The sequence below is a fragment of the Pseudophryne corroboree genome, chromosome 6 (genome assembly GCF_028390025.1).
Source record: "Pseudophryne corroboree isolate aPseCor3 chromosome 6, aPseCor3.hap2, whole genome shotgun sequence".
Taxonomy (NCBI): domain Eukaryota; kingdom Metazoa; phylum Chordata; class Amphibia; order Anura; family Myobatrachidae; genus Pseudophryne; species Pseudophryne corroboree.
In genome coordinates this window covers 25,750,841-25,770,395 of record NC_086449.1, presented here as the reverse complement: position 1 = coordinate 25,770,395, position 19,555 = coordinate 25,750,841, and the positions used below count along the sequence as shown (strand labels likewise).

The 19,555-nt window shown below is 51.1% G+C and overlaps 1 protein-coding gene across 3 annotated transcripts in view; it reads right to left on the bottom strand.

Moving 5' to 3' along the window:
• Window positions 1-19,555, bottom strand: part of LOC134935943 (very-long-chain 3-oxoacyl-CoA reductase-B-like) — a 197,837-nt gene that overhangs the window by 148,539 nt on the left and 29,743 nt on the right. For 2 of the 3 annotated variants that reach the window (XM_063930800.1, XM_063930798.1), the window contains exons 5-11: window positions 19,061-19,128; window positions 18,065-18,109; window positions 12,401-12,435; window positions 11,423-11,504; window positions 10,581-10,646; window positions 10,347-10,496; window positions 10,200-10,253 (exon numbers count right to left, since the gene is read on the bottom strand). In XM_063930800.1, coding sequence (XP_063786870.1) covers window positions 10,200-10,253; window positions 10,347-10,496; window positions 10,581-10,646; window positions 11,423-11,504; window positions 12,401-12,435; window positions 18,065-18,109; window positions 19,061-19,128 — 500 coding nt within the window. The remainder of the gene's footprint in view (window positions 1-10,199; window positions 10,254-10,346; window positions 10,497-10,580; window positions 10,647-11,422; window positions 11,505-12,400; window positions 12,436-18,064; window positions 18,110-19,060; window positions 19,129-19,555) is intronic. The other variant, XM_063930799.1, reaches the window with a different exon arrangement.

The window sequence follows — 19,555 nt, the reverse complement described above, 5'->3', positions numbered from 1 at the left end:
TAAATCCAGTGGTACTGCCGTATAGGTCCAGGGATACTGCTGTATAAATCCAGTCCAGTGGTACTGCCGTATAGGTCCAGGGATACTGCTGTATAAATCCAGTCCAGTGGTACTGCCGTATATGTCCAGCGGTACTGCCGTATAAATCCAGTGATACTGCCATATAATTCCAGTGGTACTGCCGTATATGTCCAGCGGTACTGCCGTATAAATCCAGTGATACTGCCATATAATTCCAGTGATACTTCCGTATAATTACAGTGATATTGCCGTATAATTAAAGTGGTACAGCCCAATAAATCCAGTTCAGTGATACTGCCGTATATTTCCAGTGGTACTGCCGTATAAATCCAGTGGTACTGCCATATAATTCCAGTGATACTGCCGTATAATTCCAGTGATACTGCCATATAATTCCAGTGATACTGCCGTATATGTCCAGTGATACTGCCGATCATATATATATTTCCAGTGGAACTGCCGTATAAATCCAGTGATACTGCCATATAATTCCAGTGATACTGCCATATAATTCCAGTGATACTGCCGTATAATTCCAGTGATACTGCCATATAATTCCAGTGATACTGCCGTATATGTCCAGTGATACTGCCGATCATATATATATTTCCAGTGGAACTGCCGTATAAATCCAGTGGTACTGGACTATTAATCCAGTCCAGTGATACTGCCGTGTTAGTCCAGTGATACTGCCGTATATGTCCAGTAGTACTGGCATATAAATCCAGTCCAGTGGTGCTGCCATATAAGTTTAGTGGTGCTGTTCTGTGCTGTATATTATTTACTCCAAATAAAGGGGTTATTAATATTTAATCCAAATAATTTTCACAGGGTTTGCCCTGTGTGGTGTAGGGGTACGCTCTCTTGTACCGCATATGGGGGGTCATTCCGAGTTGATGGTAGCTGTGCTAAATTTATCACAGCTACAATCAGGCTCTCAGACATGCGGGGGGACGTCCAGCACAGGGCTAGTGCGCAAGCATGTCAGTGCCGCCCCACTTCCCCGCAGAAGTGCAAAAGAATCGCACAGCGGTGATGCTTTTGCATTTGAAGAGTAACTCCCGGCCAGCGCAACTCCGGCGGCTGGCCGGGAGAACCTCTTTGCTGCCCCCTGGTCGCAGCGGCTGTGTGTGACGTCACGCAGCCGCTGCGGCCCGCTCCCCACACGGTCCGGCCACGCCTGCGTGGGCCGGACCGCGCCCCAAAACGGCTGCCAAATGCCGCTGTGCCACCCCCTCCTGCCCAGCGATCGCCTCTGCCTGTCAATCAGGCAGAGGCAATCTCTAGGGAACGACAGCCTTCGGCCGTCCGGCATGCGCCGGCACACTGCGGCGCCGGCGCATACGCAGTTCCGACCCGATCGCCGCTCTGCAATAAACTGCAGCGAGCGATCGGGTCGGAATGACCCCCATTGTTATATAAATTCAGAAAAATTATGGAGAACAAAAATTTGGAGGATAAAATAGGGAAAGATCAAGAACAACTTCCTCCTAGTGTTGCTGCTGCCGCTGCTGTTGTTGCTGCTGGGAGTCGATCATCATCCCAGAGGGGAACTCTGAAGACCACTTGTACTACTTCAACTAAGCAATTGACTGTCCAACAGTCCTATGTGAGGAAGATTAAATATCACAGCAGTCATCCTGTTGCAAAGCGGATAACTGAGGCCTTGACAGCCATGTTGGTGTTAGACGTGCGTCCGGTATCCGCCATTAGTGCAGCGGGACTGCAGTGCCACTCCTAGATGGGCCAGGTGTTTGTGCCGTAGACTTGTGTCGCTTAGCTTAGTCATCCAGCGACCTCGGTGCAACCTTTTGGCCAAAAACAATAGTGTGAGGTGTTCAGAATAGACTGGAAATGAGTGGAAATTAATGTTATTGAGGTTAATAATACCGTAGGATCTAAATTACCCACAAATACTGTGATTTTAGCTATTTTTATTAGAGATGAGCGGGTTCGGTTTCTTTGAATCCGAACCCGCACGAACTTCACTTTTTTTTCCACGGGTCCGAGCGACTCGGATCTTCCCGCCTTGCTCGGTTAACCCGAGCGCGCCCGAACGTCATCATGACGCTGTCGGATTCTCGCGAGGCTCGGATTCTATCGCGAGACTCGGATTCTATATAAGGAGCCGCGCGTCGCCGCCATTTTCACTCGTGCATTGAGATTGATAGGGAGAGGACGTGTCTGGCGTCCTCTCCATTAGAATAGAGATAGATAGATTAGATAGAGAGAGATTGTGCAGAGTCGCAGACAGAGTTAGTTTACCACAGTCAGTGACCAGTGCAGTTGCTAGTTAACTTTTATTTAATATAATATATCCGTTCACTTCTCTCTGCTATATCCGTTCTCTGCCTGAAAAAAAAAACGATACACAGCACAGTCAGTCACACAGTGTGACTCAGTCTGTGTGCACTCAGCTCAGCCCAGTGTGCTGCACAGTCATCAATGTATAAATTAAAAGCTTATAATTAATTGTGGGGGAGACTGGGGAGCACTGCAGGTTGTTAGCAGGAGCCAGGAGTACAATTATATTAATTAACAGTGCACACTTTTGCTGCAGGAGTGGTGACCAGTGCCTGACCACCAGTATAGTATTGTTGTATACTACTAATATCTCTTTAAATATCAACCAGTCTATATTAGCAGCAGACACAGTACAGTGCGGTAGTTCACGGCTGTGGCTACCTCTGTGTCGGCACACGGCAGGCAGTCCGTCCGACCAGAATTGTATTATTTATTATTATATACCTACCACCTAACCGTGGTTTTTTTTTCATTCTTTATACCGTCATAGTGTCATCCTAATTGTTACGAGTATACTACTATCTCTTTATCAACCAGTGTACAGTGCGGTAGTTCACGGCTGTGGCTACCTCTGTGTCGGCAGTCGGCAGGCAGTCCGTCCATCCATAATTGTATTATTATTATAATATATACCACCTAACCGTGGTTTTTTTTTCATTCTTTATACCGTCATAGTGTCATACTAGTTGTTACGAGTATACTACTATCTCTTTATCAACCAGTGTACAGTGCGGTAGTTCACGGCTGTGGCTACCTCTGTGTCGGCAGTCGGCAGGCAGTCCGTCCATCCATAATTGTATTATTATTATAATATATACCACCTAACTGTGGTTTTTTTTTCATTCTTTATACCGTCGTCATAGTGTCATACTAGTTGTTACGAGTATACTACTATCTCTTTATCAACCAGTGTACAGTGCGGTAGTTCACGGCTGTGGCTACCTCTGTGTCGGCAGTCGGCAGGCAGTCCGTCCATCCATAATTGTATTATTATTATAATATATACCACCTAACCGTGGTTTTTTTTTCATTCTTTATACCGTCGTCATAGTGTCATACTAGTTGTTACGAGTATACTACTATCTCTTTATCAACCAGTGTACAGTGCGGTAGTTCACGGCTGTGGCTACCTCTGTGTCGGCAGTCGGCAGGCAGTCCGTCCATCCATAATTGTATTATTATTATAATATATACCACCTAACCGTGGTTTTTTTTTCATTCTTTATACCGTCGTCATAGTGTCATACTAGTTGTTACGAGTATACTACTATCTCTTTATCAACCAGTGTACAGTGCGGTAGTTCACGGCTGTGGCTACCTCTGTGTCGGCAGTCGGCAGGCAGTCCGTCCATCCATAATTGTATTATTATTATAATATATACCACCTAACCGTGGTTTTTTTATACCACCTAACCGTGGCAGTCCGTCCATAATTGTATACTAGTATCCAATCCATCCATCTCCATTGTTTACCTGAGGTGCCTTTTAGTTCTGCCTATAAAATATGGAGAACAAAAAAGTTGAGGTTCCAAAATTAGGGAAAGATCAAGATCCACTTCCACCTCGTGCTGAAGCTGCTGCCACTAGTCATGGCCGAGACGATGAAATGCCAGCAACGTCGTCTGCCAAGGCCGATGCCCAATGTCATAGTACAGAGCATGTCAAATCCAAAACACCAAATATCAGTAAAAAGCCTCTTTTTTTCTTTGCGTCATGTGCTGTTTGGGGAGGGTTTTTTGGAAGGGACATCCTGCGTGACACTGCAGTGCCACTCCTAGATGGGCCCGGTGTTTGTGTCGGCCACTAGGGTCGCTAATCTTACTCACACAGCTACCTCATTGCGCCTCTTTTTTTCTTTGCGTCATGTGCTGTTTGGGGAGGGTTTTTTGGAAGGGACATCCTGCGTGACACTGCAGTGCCACTCCTAGATGGGCCCGGTGTTTGTGTCGGCCACTAGGGTCGCTTATCTTACTCACACAGCGACCTCGGTGCAAATTTTAGGACTAAAAATAATATTGTGAGGTGTGAGGTATTCAGAATAGACTGAAAATGAGTGTAAATTATGTTTTTTGAGGTTAATAATACTTTGGGATCAAAATGACCCCCAAATTCTATGATTTAAGCTGTTTTTTAGTGTTTTTTGAAAAAAACACCCGAATCCAAAACACACCCGAATCCGACAAAAAAAATTCGGTGAGGTTTTGCCAAAACGCGGTCGAACCCAAAACACGGCCGCGGAACCGAACCCAAAACCAAAACACAAAACCCGAAAAATTTCAGGCGCTCATCTCTAATTTTTATGTTTTTAAAAAAAATCATCCAGATCCAATACCAAAACACGAAAGGGTGGTTTTGGCAAAACCTATCCAGATCCAAAACACGAGCGGGGAATTAGAACCAAAACACAAAACTCGAAAAATGCCTGCCGATCATCTCTACTATGTTTCTGTCTGTGGTTAGATGGAGCAGAGCAATGTTCTGCAGATTGATAGAGGGGCCAGTAATATAATAATCCGCAGAATACATCACTGGGTTGGTTATGAAATCCCTGCGGCCAGGATTCTGATGCTGGGAATGCCGATGACTTCCAGGTAAGTATTTTACCCCTACCCCAGCCCTTCTGCATTCTAACCTTAACTGCACCCCCATAGCCTAACCCTAACCTGCCCCTGTCCCACAGCCTATCCCTAAACTGCCCCTCTCCCACAGCCTAACCCTAACCTACCCCTCTGCCTGCAGCCTATCCCTAACCTACCCCTCTCCCTGGAGCCTATACCTAACCTACCCCTCTCCCTGCAGTCTAACCCTAACCTGCCCCTCTCCCTGCAGCCTATCCCTAACCTGCCCCTCTCCCACAGCCTAACCCTAACCTGCCCCTGTCCCACAGCCTATCCCTAACCTGCCCCTCTCCCACAGCCTAACCCTAATCTTCCCCTGTCCCACAGCCTAACCCTAACCTGCCCCTCTCCCTGCAGCCTAACCCTAACCTGACCCCCCACAGCCCTACCCTAACCTTCCCCTCTCCCACAGCCTAACCCTAACCTGCCCCTCTCCCACAGCCTAACCCTAACCTGCCCCTCTCCCACAGCCTAACCCAAACCTGCCACTCTCCCGCAAGCCTAACCCAAACCTGCCACTCTCCCGCAAGCCTAACCCAAACCTGCCACTCTCCCGCAAGCCTATCCCTTACCTGCCCCTCTCCCACAGCCTATCCCTAACCTGCCCCTCTCCCACAGCCTAACCCTAACCTGCCCCTCTCCCACAGCCTAACCCTAACCTGCCCCTCTCCCTGCAGCCTAACCCTAACCTGCCCCTCTCCCACAGCCTAACCCTAACCTGCCCCTCTCCCATAGCCTATCCCTAACCTGCCCCTCTCCCACAGCCTATCCCTAACCTGCCCCTCTCTCACAGCCTAACCCTAACCTGCCCCTCTCCCACAGCCTAACTCTAACCTGCCCCTCTACCACAGCCTAACCCTTACCTGCCCCTCTCCCTGCAGCCCTACCCTAACCTGCCCCCCCATAGCCTAACCCTAACCTGCCCCTCTCCCTGCAGCCTATCCCTAAATTGCCCCTCTCCCATAGCCTAACCCTAACCTGTCTCCCCACAGCCTAACCCTTATCTGCCCAGCCCACAGCGTCTCCCTAACCTGCCCCTCTCCCACAGCTTAACCCTAACTTGCCCCTCTCCCACAGCCTAACCCTAACCTGCCCCTCTCCCTGCAGCCTAACCCTAACCTGCCCCTCTCCCTGCAGCCTATCCCTAACTTGCCCCTCTCTCACAACCTAACCCTAACCTGCCCCTGTCCCACAGCCTATCCCTAACCTGCCCCTCCCCCACAGCCTAACCCTAATCTGACCCTCTCCCACAGCCTAACCCTAACCTGCCCCTCTCCCTGCAGCCTATCCCTAACCTGCTCCCCACAGCCTAACCCTAACCTGACCCCCCACAGCCCTACCCTAACCCCTATCCGTTTAGTAGATAGACAGTGTCTAGTTAGACAGTCAATAGATAGACACCATATATTAGACAGACATTAGGTCGACAGGGTCAAAAGGTTGACAGGTCAAAAGGTCGACATGGAAAAAGTCGACAGGTCAAAAGGTCGACAGGTCAAAAGGTCAACATAAAAGAGATAGACAAATGTGTTTTTTTAATTTAACATGGTTTTGGATTATTTCATACTTTCTCTATCCATGTCGGCATAGAGTTGGTTATAAACCTTGTGGCGAGCGCAGCGAGCCACCGTGCCCGAAGCGTGGCGAGCGAAGCGAGCCCCGCGAGGGTATGCCTTTCTGCAATTGGGGTGCCAGATGACAAAACTATCCACACAAAGTACAAAAATGCAAAAAACATGGTGTCTACCTTTTTCATGTCGACCATTTTCATGTCGACCTTTTGACCCTGTCGACCTTTTCCATGTCGACCTTTTGACCTGTCGACCTTTTCCATGTCGAGCTTTTGACCCTGTCGACCTTTTGACCCTGTCGACCTAATGTCTGTCTAACATATGGTGTCTATCTATTGACTGTCTAACTAGACACTATCTATCTTTCATACCGGAACCGTTAGAGTTAGGCTGTGGGGGGCATGTTAGGGTTAGGCTGTGGGAGAGGGGCAGGTTATGGTTAGGCTGCGGGAGAGGGGCAGGTTAGGGTTAGGCTGTAGGAGAGGGGCAGGTTAGGGTTAGGCTGTGAGAGAGGGGCAGGTTAGGGTTAGGCTGCGGGAGAGGGGCAGGTTAGGGTTAGGCTGTAGGAGAGGGGCAGGTTAGGGTTATGCTGTGAGAGAGGGGCAGGTTAGGGTTAGGCTGTGGGAGAGGGGAAGGTTAGGGTGGTTCCGGTATGAAAGAATGCCCCCCACAGCCTAACTCTAACCTGCCCTTCTCCCACAGCCTAACCCTAACCTGCCCCTCTCCCACAGCCTAACCCTAACCTGCCCCTCTCCCACAGCCTAACCCTAACCTGCCCCTCTCCCTGCAGCCTATCCCTAAATTGCCCCTCTCCCATAGCCTATCCCTAACCTGTCTCCCCACAGCCTAATCCTTATCTGCCCAGCCCACAGCCTATCCCTAACCTGCCCCTCTCCCACAGCTTAACCCTAACTTGCCCCTCTCCCACAGCCTAACCCTAACCTGCCCCTCTCCCTGCAGCCTAACCCTAACCTGCCCCTCTCCCTGCAGCCTATCCCTAACTTGCCCCTCTCCCACAGCTTTACCCTAACCTGCCCCTCTCCCACAGCTTAACCCTAACTTGCCCCTCTCCCACAGTTTAACACTAACCTGCCCCTCTCCCTGCAGCCTAAACCTAATCTGCCCCTCTCCCACAGCCTAACCCTATCCTGCCCCTCTCCCTGCAGCCTATCCCTAACTTGCCTCTCTCCCATAGCCTAACCCTAACCTGCCCTCCCACACCCTAACCCTTATCTGCCCCCCACAGCCTAACCCTAACCTGCCCCTCTCTCTGCAGCCTATCCCTAACCTGCCCCTCTCCCACAGCCTAACCCTAACCTGCCCCTTTCCCACAGCTTAACCCTAACCTGCCCCTCTCCCACAGCCTAACCCTAACCAGCCCCTCTCCCTGCAGCCTAACCTTAACCTGCCCCTCTCCCTGCAGCCTAACCCCAACCTGCCCCTCTCCCTGCAGCCTATCCCTAACCTGCCTCTCTTCCACAGCCTATCCCTAACCTGCCCCTCTCCCACAGCCTAACCCTAGCCTGCCCCTCTCCCTGCATCCTAACCCTAACCTGCCCCTCTCCCACAGCCTAACCCTAACCTGCCCCTCTCCCACAGCTTAACCCTAACCTGCCCCTCTCCCACAGCCTAACCCTAACCTGCCCCTCTCCCACATCCTAACCCTAACCTGCCCCTCTCCCTGCAGCCTATCCCTAACCTGCCCCTCTCCCACAGCCTAACCCTAACCTGCCCCTCTCCCACAGCCTAACCCTAATCTGCCCCTCTCCCACAGCCTAATCCTAGCCTGCCCCTCTCCCTGCAGCCTATCCCTAACCTGCCCCTCTCCCACAGCCTAACCCTAACCTGCCCCTCTCCCACAGCCTAACCCTAATCTGCCCCTCTCCCACAGCCTAATCCTAGCCTGCCCCTCTCCCTGCAGCCTATCCCTAACCTGCCCTTCTCCCACAGCCTAACCCTAACCCTCCCCCTAGTGCATAACCCTAACCTGCCCCTCCCGTAGCCTTACCTTGAATGCCCCCCCCCCACCACCACCACCACCGCAACCTAACCCTAATCTGCCCCTCTCTGTAGTGCCTAACCCTCATACTCTCCTAGGAGATCCATCTTCATTCTCTACATCGGGATCTAGGTGTCAGGATTATGACCGCATCCAATATCACTATACATCAATCAGGGTTGATGGAGCAGAGCAATGTTCTGCAGGTCTCTAGAGAGGCCTGCAATGAGATAATCTGCAGAATATGTCACTATGTATCTTTCAGGGGGTAGATGGAGCAGTGGATTGCTCTGCAGATCACTAGAGAGGTCAGCTATGTGACAATGGCCCTCATTCCGAGTTGTTCGCTCTGTAATTTTCTTCGCATCGCGATTTTCCGCTAATTGCGCATGCGCAATGTTCGCACTGCGACTGCGCCAAGTAAATTTGCTAAGAAGTTTGGTATTTTACTCACGGCATTACGAGGATTTTTCTTCGTTCTGGTGATCGTAGTGTGATTGACAGGAAGTGGGTGTTTCTGGGCGGAAACTGGACGTTTTATGGGAGTGTGTGAAAAAACGCTGCCTTTTCTGGGAAAAGCGCGGGAGTGGCTGGAGAAACGGGGGAGTGTTTGGGCGAACGCTGGGTGTGTTTGTGACATCAAACCAGGAACGAAACTGACTGAACTGATCGCAGTGGCAGAGTAAGTCTCGAGCTACTCAGAAACTGCTTAGAAATTTCTATTCGCAATTTTGAGAATCTTTCGTTCGCAATTTTGCTAAGCTAAGATTCACTCCCAGTAGGCGGCGGCTTAGCTAAAAGCAGCTTGCGAGCGAACAACTCGGAATGAGGGCCAATATGTAGAGTATACACAGTAGCGGATCTTGCCACGGGCAAGCAGGACTTTTGCCCGGAGGGCGCCGCACCATGGCAAGATCCGCTACTGCTGTGGTGGTGCCCCCCGCTGCCGCGGCCCGCTGTCTTGCTGTCCATGGAAACTAGACGCTACGCGTCTAGTTTCCCTTCCTGGAGAGGACCTTAACTGAAATGATGTGTGATGCGCGTTGACGTCACGCGTCTAGTTTTCCTTCGTGGTGAGGACCTTTGCTTCGCAGTGCGCGATGACGTCATCGCGCACCGCACATCCTACTACAGTACAGGGGGCGTAACTGACCACGCCCCCTGTATGAAGCCACACCTCCTTATGCCGCCTGGGGCGCCAGAAGCCTCGGAACCGGCCCTGAGTATACATACTTGCGTACTCTCTTGGGGGAGATTTACCAAAGCTTGGAAGGAGAAAAAGAGGAGAAAGTACCAACCAATCAGCTCCTAACTGTCATTTTATCAACACAGCCAGTAACATGGCAGCTAGGAGCTGATTGGCCAGTACTTTACCTCTTGCCAAGCATTGCTAAATATCACCCTTAGTGTGGCATTGAGCCGTTGAGGCCATGGCTTCCACAAAACCCACCAGGAAATCCCCTCTGGGATCTCCCCGGGGTTGGGTGGGGGAAGGACAGCCGCATTGCACCAGGGCAGAAGTAATCACTCAAGAAAATCACATTCTTTTTAAAATCGCCATTTATTCAGAATGCGGCGGCCACTGGTAGAGCAACAGGCGACATTGCGTCCTCATCCTCCCGCAGCTCCGCGTTACTGCTTTTTGGATTTGCCTGTCAACTTGCTGAATTTTGCACCAAAGTTTGCCAGCAGGGGGAAGGAGGAGACGGAGCGCGAGAGAAAGTGTTCCAGGGCGTAGCTCTGTGGAGAGAGAAGAGAGGGAGGGGAATGTCACCAAACCATCGCCTAGACGTAGACCAGGAACTGTAGTCAGGATGTATCACACACACACACCTGTATAGAGTGAGAGAGGCAGCCGCTGGTCCGAGTGGTGTACCCCACGGTGTTCAGGGCTTCCCTGGCGAAATCCTCTGCTTTTTTTACAATAATAGTATCCTCCATGGAATGGATCATAGGGGTGGAGACCAAGAGCGGCAGCACGGACTGCGGAGATACAGAGAGGGCCATCACATCCCTGCCCACCATATACTCTCTCTCTACACTTATACACACACACTGGACCATTACCTGTACTGTAATCCCATCCGATTTATATTCAGCATGGACACCACGGGAAAAGAAGTCCACAAAGGCCTAATGGAGACAGAAAGCTGACCGTTATCCCAGGTACAGGGGAACTACATGTTCCAGCAAGTCCTGCCCGGTAGAGATGGCCACCAGATTTTGTACCTATAGGAAAGCGGTTAGTTGTATAAGGAAAAAAAGAGCGAGATGGGCTTCAGAAAAGCATGGATTGATTTTAATATTCTACCCTTGATAGTAACAGCCCCCCCAGGGGCAAGTGCTAAATAAAAGCTTGCAGGAGGCCAAGCAGCCTTACACAATGCTGGGCAGCCTTGCAGGAGGACCGAACAGCCTACAGGACGCCAAGGAGGCTGAGTAACCTTACAAGAACCTGACTAGCCTTAAAGAAGGCCGAGCAGCCTTACACAAAGCCTGTCAGCCGCACAGTCGGAACAAGCAGCCCAAACAGCTTTACAGCAGGAGACAGAGCAGCTGACAGGAGGAACAAGCAGCTTCACATGAGGTTGACTAGTATTACAGAAGCCTTAAAGGAGGCTCAAGTAGCCTACAGAAGGCCTCAAAGCCTTACACGAGACATGGGAAGCCTTACACGAGACATGGGCAGCCTTACACGAGACATGGGCAGCCTTACACGAGACATGGGCAGCCTTACACGAGACATGGGCAGCCTTAAATGAGGCACAGGCAGCCTTACACGAGGCCAAGCAGTCTTACAACCGAAAAATGGAGACCTTAGGAATTGGACTAAGAAGGATGATACGGTCACTGGACAATTATAATAATAATAATAATAATAATAATAATAATAATAATATTATAGATACCTTTGTGGCACTGTATACAGTGACCAATGGTAAGGGGCTATATCCAGCTTCAGAGGATATGTTTATAATCAGGCCTTTCTTCCTAGGAGAGAGGACACAGCGGGTAACATATCTCAGTAACAGGACAGAAGTATATTACCTTACACATACTGCACATTTATTATGTATTTTACCTTAATCTGTATCCAGGTTACCAGCCAGCCCTGATAATCTCACCCGCCCTTCTCCCATGTTACACCAATAAAGTTTCTGATTCAAAGACTCAGCTGCCTATGGCAGGATGATTCCGTAGATGGCCGAGGCCTTGGCTCCTGCAGCTGCGAGAGCAGAGCTGGATGACGGAGCACGATATAGCTAAGGCTTCCTAATCAGATCACGTGGGAAGACATGAAATGTGTCTTCACCAGCACATACCTCCCAACTTCTTGGCTGTGGAAACTGGAAAGAGGGACTTTGGCGGGCCTCGGGGAAGGGGCATGGCTTCATGTGAGTGCCGCGATAGCGAGCCGCGCCCCTTGTTTTTGTCACTGAGGGGGCATGCCCAACGTTCTGTGAGCTGCTGGCATGTCCCTTCTCCCTCCGTCTCTAATGAATAGATGCTGTGCTAAGCAGGGCAGCGAGTGACAGAGCCTCCCAACTGCCCCTGCCCCCCACCGCGGGACACTGCAGCCCACAGTAGGGACAGCGGGACAGTCCCATAAAATGGGACTGTCCTGCGAAAATCGGGACAGTTGGGAGGTATGCCAGCGTCATCTCATGGATTTTCTGAAGGATACACATTGCAGGATCTGGGTCTGTATTGCTGGACCTGCGGGTGCATATGGATTGCACAGGTGTGCCTAGACTTCCACCAGAGAGTGTAATGGAGGTCTGCTCCTTCCCTGAGCTGATAGAGATTGTGCACATACAAGAACTTCTAAGGGTAACCCATAGCAACCGCAATATATTCCAGCGCTCAAGTGTAGATTACACACATACCGTGACACCATCTGTGGCAGCACAAGTCTGGTCATCTGCAAACAGAGAGAGAAATAATGTCACCCCGCACACTCATACTTCCCTACTGCCTGTGTCACCCTACAGGGGGAGGGGCAGGCCCATAGCTCCCTTCTGTGTCACCCTGCAGGGGGAGGGACAGGCTTATGGCCCCCCTCTGTCTGTGTCACCCTGCAGGGGGAGGGACAGGTTTATTACTCTCTTCTGTCTGTGTCACCCTGCATGGGGAGGGACGGGCTCATAGCTCCCTTCTGTCTGTGTCACTGTGTCACCCTGCAGGGGGAGGGACGGGCTCATAGCTCCCTTCTGTCTGCATCACTGTGTCACCCTGCAGGGGGAGGGACAGGCTCATAGCTCCCTTCTGTCTGTGTCACCCTGCAGGGGGAGGGGCAGGATCATAGCTCCCTTCTGTCTGTGTCACCGTGTCACCCTGCAGGGGGAGGGGCAGGATCATAGCTCCCTTCTGTCTGTGTCACTGTCACCCTGCAGGGGGAGGGACAGGCTCATAGCTCCCTTCTGTCTGTGTCACTGTGTCACCCTGCAGGGGGAGGGGCAGGTTCATAGCTCCCTTCTGTCTGTGTCACCCTGCAGGGGGAGGGACAGGCTCATAGCTCCCTTCTGTCTGTGTCACCCTGCAGGGGGAGGGGCAGGATCATAGCTCCCTTCTGTCTGTGTCACTGTGTCACCCTGCAGGGGGAGGGACAGGCTCATAGCTCCCTTCTGTCTGTGTCACCCTGCAGGGGGAGGGACAGGCTCATAGCTCCCTTCTGTCTGTGTCACTGTGTCACCCTGCAAGGGGAGGGGCAGGCTCATAGCTCCCTACTGTCTGTGTCACTGTGTCACCCTGCAGGGGGAGGGACAGGCTCATAGCTCCCTTTTATCTGTGTCACCCTGCAGGGGGAGGGACAGGCTCATAGCTCCCTTCTGTCTGTGTCACTGTGTCACCCTGCAGGGGGAGGGACAGGCTCATAGCTCCCTTCTGTCTGTGTCACTGTGTCACCCTGCAAGGGGAGGGGCAGGCTCATAGCTCCCTACTGTCTGTGTCACCCTGCAGGGAGAGGGACAGGCTCATAGCTCCCTTCTGTCTGTGTCGCCCTGCAGGGGGAGGGACAGGCTCATAGCTCCCTTCTGTCTGTGTCACTGTGTCACCCTGCAGGGGGAGGGACAGGCTCATAGCTCCCTTCTGTCTGTGTCACTGTGTCACCCTGCAAGGGGAGGGGCAGGCTCATAGCTCCCTACTGTCTGTGTCACCCTGCAGGGAGAGGGACAGGCTCATAGCTCCCTTCTGTCTGTGTCGCCCTGCAGGGGGAGGGACAGGCTCATAGCCAGGGCCGGACTGGCCATCTGGCACATGCCAGAAGGGCCGATGGCCAGGTGGGCCGGTCTGGCAGCAGCAACCCCTCCCTCTCCACACTCGCACCTCCTCGCTACGGCCACTGTGCTCCGCGGAAAAGTCCTCTCCTCTCTCTCCACATCTTCCCAGAATGCCGATGGGGGCGCGACGTCATCGCGCACAGCATTCTGGGAGCAGCCGCGGTGATGGGAGAAGGCCGGGGAGCAGCAGCAGCAGCCGCCCCAGCATGGCGTGTACTACACGCAAGGACCATGTCTGCTGCCTGCCTGAGCCCCTGAGGAGTAGTCCCGCCACCATGCAGATCCCGGCACCAGCAGCAGCATCAGCACTGCAGGGAGAGTGCTGTCCTCTGGCCAAGGTGAGTGCGAGTGTATACATGCTCTGACTGATTCCTCCCTCTCTCTATCTCTCTGTCCTCACCCCCCCTCAGCTCTCTCTTTTTTGTTCTCACCCCCCTCTCTTGTCCTCACCTCTCTCTCTCTTTTGTCATAACCCTCTCTCTGTCTCTTGTCTTCACATCTCTCTTTTCCTCACCCCTCTCTCCCATCCACATCTCTCTCTCTTTCTTTTGTCCCCACCCCCTCTTTTTTGTCCACACCCCCTCTCTCTTTCTTTTGTCCCCACCCCCTCTGTTTTTTGTCCACACCCCCTCTCTCTTTCTTTTGTCCTCACCCCCTCTTTTTTGTCCACACCCCCTCTCTCTTTCTTTTGTCCCCACCCCCTCTATTTTTTGTCCACACCCCCTCTCTCTTTCTTTTGTCCTCACCCCCTCTTTTTTGTCCACACCCCCTCTCTCTTTCTTTTGTCCTCACCCCCTCTTTTTTGTCCACACCCCCTCTCTCTTTCTTTTGTCCCCACCCCCTCTATTTTTTGTCCACACCCCCTCTCTCTTTCTTTTGTCCTCACCCCCTCTTTTTTGTCCCCACCCCCTCTCTCTTTCTTTTGTCCTCACCCCCTCTTTTTTGTCCCCACCCCCTCTTTTTTGTCCACACCCCATCTCTCTTTCTTTTGTCCCCACCGCCTCTTTTTTGTCCACACCACCTCTCTCTTTCTTTTGTCCTCACCCCCTCTCTTTGTTTTGTCCACACCTCTCTTTTGTCCTCACTCCCCCTCCCTCTAGTCCTCACCTCTCTCTATCTCTCTCTTGTTCTCACCTCTCTCTTTTGTCCTCACCCTCTCTCTTTTCCTCCCCCCTCTCTCCCATCCACATCCTTCTCTTTCTTTTGTCCTCACCCCCTCTCTTTGTTTTGTCCTCACCTCTTTTGTCCTCCCTCCCCCTCTCTCTAGTCCTCACTTCTCTCTATCTCTTTTGTCCTCACCTCGCTCTCATCTTTACCACCTCTTTTGCCCTCTCTTCTCTCTCTCTTGTTTTCACCCCCCTATTGCCTCTCCCCTCTCTCTATCATCATAGCACAGAGCATTCTGGGAGCGGCTATGGGGGAGGGAAGTCCTAGGAGCAGCAGCACGGTGTCCGCCCACAATCACCCAGTTTACAGCCTGCCTGAGCCCCTGAGGATGAGACACGCCACCCACGCAGTCCCGGAACCAGGTCACAGCAGCACCACAGCACATGGCCAGCTGCAGCATCAGCACTACAGGGAGAGCGCTGCCCCCCAGCCAGGGTGAGTATGGGTATACCTATGCCATGGCTGTCTGTCTCTCTTTCTCTCTCTATTGTTCTCACCCTCTCTCTCTCTGTCCTCACCTCTCTCTCACTCTCTTGTCCCCACCTCTCACCCCATCCCTCTCTCTTGCCCTCACCTCTATCTGTCACCCTCACCCCTCTCTCTATCTCTCTCTCTCAAGTAACCACCTCTCTCTCTGTCTACACATTTCTCACACTCTCTTTTGTCATCACCTTTCTCTTTCTATCTCATCCTCACCTCTCTTGTCTTCACCTCCCTCCCTCTCTTTCTTGTCCTTGCCTCTCTCTCTTTCTTGTCCACACCTCTCTCACTCGCTCTCTCTCGTTCTCACCTCTGTCTCTCCTGTCCTCACCTCTTTTACTCTCTTCTGTCCTCACCTCTCTCACTCTCTCTCTCATCATCACCTCTCTCTTGTACTCCTCTCTCCCTCTCTCTCATGCCCTCACCTCTCTCTCAGGCCTTGACCTCTCTCCTACTCGTCCTCACCTCTCTCTCTCTCTCTCTCTCGTCCTCACCTCTCGCGCTCTCTCGCTCTTGTCCTCACCCCTCTCTCTCTCTCGTCTTCACCTCTCTCTCTCTCTCTTGTCCTCACCTCTCTCTCTCTTGTCCTCACCTCTATCTCTCTCTTGTCCTCACCTCTCTCTCTCTCTTGTCCTCACCTCTCTCTTGTCCTCACCTCTCTCTCTTTCTTGTCCTCACCTCTCTCTCTTTTCCCCACCTCTCTCTCTCTTGTCCTCACCTCTCTCTCTCTTGTCCTCACCTCTGTCTCTCTCTTGTCCTCACCTCTCTCTCTTTCTTGTCCTCACCTCTCTCTCTTTTCCCCACCTCTCTCTCTCTTGTCCTCACCTCTCTCTCTCTTGTCCTCACCTCTATCTCTCTCTTGTCCTCACCTCTCTCTTTCTTGTCCTCACCTCTCTCTCTTTCTTATCCCCACCTCTCTCTCTCTTATCCCCACCTCTCTTTCTCTTGTCCTCACCTCTCTCTCTCTTATCCCCACCTCTCTCTCTCTTGTCCTCACCTCTCTCTCTTATCCCCACCTCTCTCTCTCTTGTCCTCACCTCTCTCTCTTATCCCCACCTCTCTCTCTCTCTCTTGTCCTCACCTCTCTCTCTCTTATCCCCACCTCTCTCTCTCTCTTGTCCTCACCTCTCTCTCTCTTATCCCCACCTCTCTCTCTCTCTTGTCCTCACCTCTCTCTCTCTTGTCCTCACTTCTCTCTCTCGTTCCCTGTTTGATTTTAAAATATAGATTGCCTTGCTCTAGATGGGCGTACAGTAAGGAGCTAAACTGAACAGACCTGTGCCCTCAGTCCTTCTCTGCACCTCCGCCAGCTCCCACAGCCTTCTCCTTCGCACCATCTTCGAGGCCCACAGCCTCCTCCGCCCCGCGCCGACCACAGCCTCCTCATCCACCACACCACAGCATCCTCTGCTAAATAGGTAATCTTACCCTGCTGCCTTTCTCTCTCCCTAGTCCCTACTGTATGCCCTTGCTGTCCCTCTACCTGTCACTCTCCATGTCCCTACTGTCACTTTCCCTGTCCCTCTGTCACTCTCCCTGTCTTTCTGTCCCTGCTGTCACTTTCCCTGTCCCTCTGTCACTCTCCCTGTCCCTCTGTCACTCTCCCTGTCCCTATGTCCCTGCTGTCACTTTCCCTGTCTCTCTGTCACTCTCCCTGTCCCTATGTCCCTGCTGTCACTCTCCCTGTCCCTATGTCCCTGCTGTCACTTTCCCTGTCCCTCTGTCACTCTCCCTGTCTTTCTGTCCCTGCTGTCACTCTCCCTGTCCCTATGTCCCTGCTGTCACTTTCCCTGTCCCTCTGTCACTCTCCCTGTCCCTGTGTCCCTGCTGTCACTCTCCCTGAATTTTGTCTCATTCCATGTGGCATAATGTGAATTTCGGCTCATTCAGTGTGCTATAATGTGAATTTCGGCTCATTCAGTGTGCTACAATGTGAGTTTTGGCTCATTCAGTGTGCTACAATGTGAGTTTCGGCTCATACCGTGTGCTATAATGTGAATTTTGGCTCATTCCGTGTGCTATAATGTGAATTTTGGCTCATTCCGTGTGCTATAATGTGAATTTTGGCTCATTCCGTGTGCTATAAGTGAATTTTGGCTCATTCCGTGTGCTATAATGTGAATTTCGGCTCATTCCATGTGCTATAATGTGAATTTCGGCTCATTCCGTGTGCTATAATGTGAAAGGGGCACCAGTACTAGATAGTATAAGGGGTCCTACTATTGTGGTGCATAATTTGTATAAGGGGTATATGGTGTGGTAAACTACACTGAAGGACACGCCCCTTTGAGTGACCACGCTCCCCTTTCCGGAGCACGCGGGCCTTTAGCGCGTGCTTAATTACAACCTTCTCTTTTCCACACCCCCTACTTCAAAATTTCCACTTCAACCACTGGTTGTGTGTATTTTAATAGAGAATGATGCGTAGACTAAGAAGTAGGAGGAGTCAGGAATAGTAAGGGGAGGAGTCGCCGAGGTGGGCCTGTGAGCTTCAAAAATGCCAGGGCCAATTTTTAGTCCCAGTCCAGCCCTGCTCATAGCTCCATTCTGTCTGTGTCACTGGGTCACCCCACAGGGGGAGGAGTAGTCTTATCCAATACATATGAGGTAGGTAGAAGGACTTACGTGCACTACTGTCAGGATGTTGCAGTTAATAATGTTAGTTAAACTCTGATGAAAGAGAATATATATTAATTAAACCAGGTAAAACCATACAGTACTTCCCCAACATTATGACACATAAAATCAGGACAGACACCACCCATTACCTGACTGTAAGCCCCCACCGTGGTGAGTTATCCCATTATGTATATCTATTCATATCACATTCCGCCCATACAATATGCAGAAACTACTATCTCCGCCTGTTTAGGGGCAGAACTAAGTATTCTAAAAATTCACCAATTAGGACAGCAGGAGATATCGGAGATAGGGAGAAGTAAAATGATACATTTTAAATGAAAAAATGGGGACTACCTTTTAGGTAGTCCCCGTCTTTGCTGACCTCCTTGCCAGGTCAATCGGCAGTGCCAGAGTTTAAGGAACATTCCAGTGTCTATGATCAGTCCCTATAGTGCAACAGGTCTGGTGGCCTGAACCAGGGAACCATCAGCGGAGAATTCCAGGAGGCGTCATCACACCCCCAAGCTTGTGTGGCCACACCCCCAATGCACCAGAAAACAATATTGTCCATAGCGCTCCTGTGTCTGAGACCCTACACTCATTCCCTACAAGGAACACAAGCCATAAAGGTCATACATCTCTGCATAATTGTGCCTAGTACAACCAGGGGCGTGTGCATGGAATGGACGGAGACTTCTGCGCCTGCGATACAGTCTGGATCTATCTGTGCAAATTATGGCAGAAGCACCAGATTTCCAATCTGCAAACAACATATTACTAAGCTGTCCCGGAAATACTGCGCCCCGGCCTGTTATTACCGCATTCCTGGGGCCATACTTTGCAGATATGCGCAGGTGTGAACCAGCTACCGCATACGCAGCGTCACTGAGACCCCATAGTTGTGTTTACCGTGTCACTAATATGAAGGTAAATAAAAGTGAATAAACTGGAGTAAAATATATTATATACATGCTCAACTCCAGTATTTATCACACTTACCTGGTTTACATCGGGCACATCGAGAAACTTAGATACACTATTACCATATACCATCCCAACGTTATTTACTGTAAGAGAAAATGAAATAATTAACTTGGTGTTGGCATTACATAGGGTGATAGAAAAGAGAGAGAGATGAAAGAGGGGGATAGAGAGAGAAAGAGATGAAAGAGGGGGAGAGAGAGAGAGATGAAAGAGGGGGAGAGACAGAGAGATGAAAGAGGGGGAGAGAGAGAGATGAAAGAGGGGGAGAGAGAGAGATGAAAGAGGGGGAGAGAGAGAGATGAAAGAGGGGGAGAGAGATAGATGAAAAAGGGGGAGAGAGATAGATGAAAGAGGGGGAGAGAGATAGATGGAAGAGGGGGAGAGAGAGAGATGAAAGAGGGGGAGAGAGAGAGATGAAAGAGGGGGAGAGACAGAGAGATGAAAGAGGGGGAGAGAGATAGATGAAAGAGGGGGAGAGAGAGAGATGAAAGAGGGGGAGAGAGAGAGATG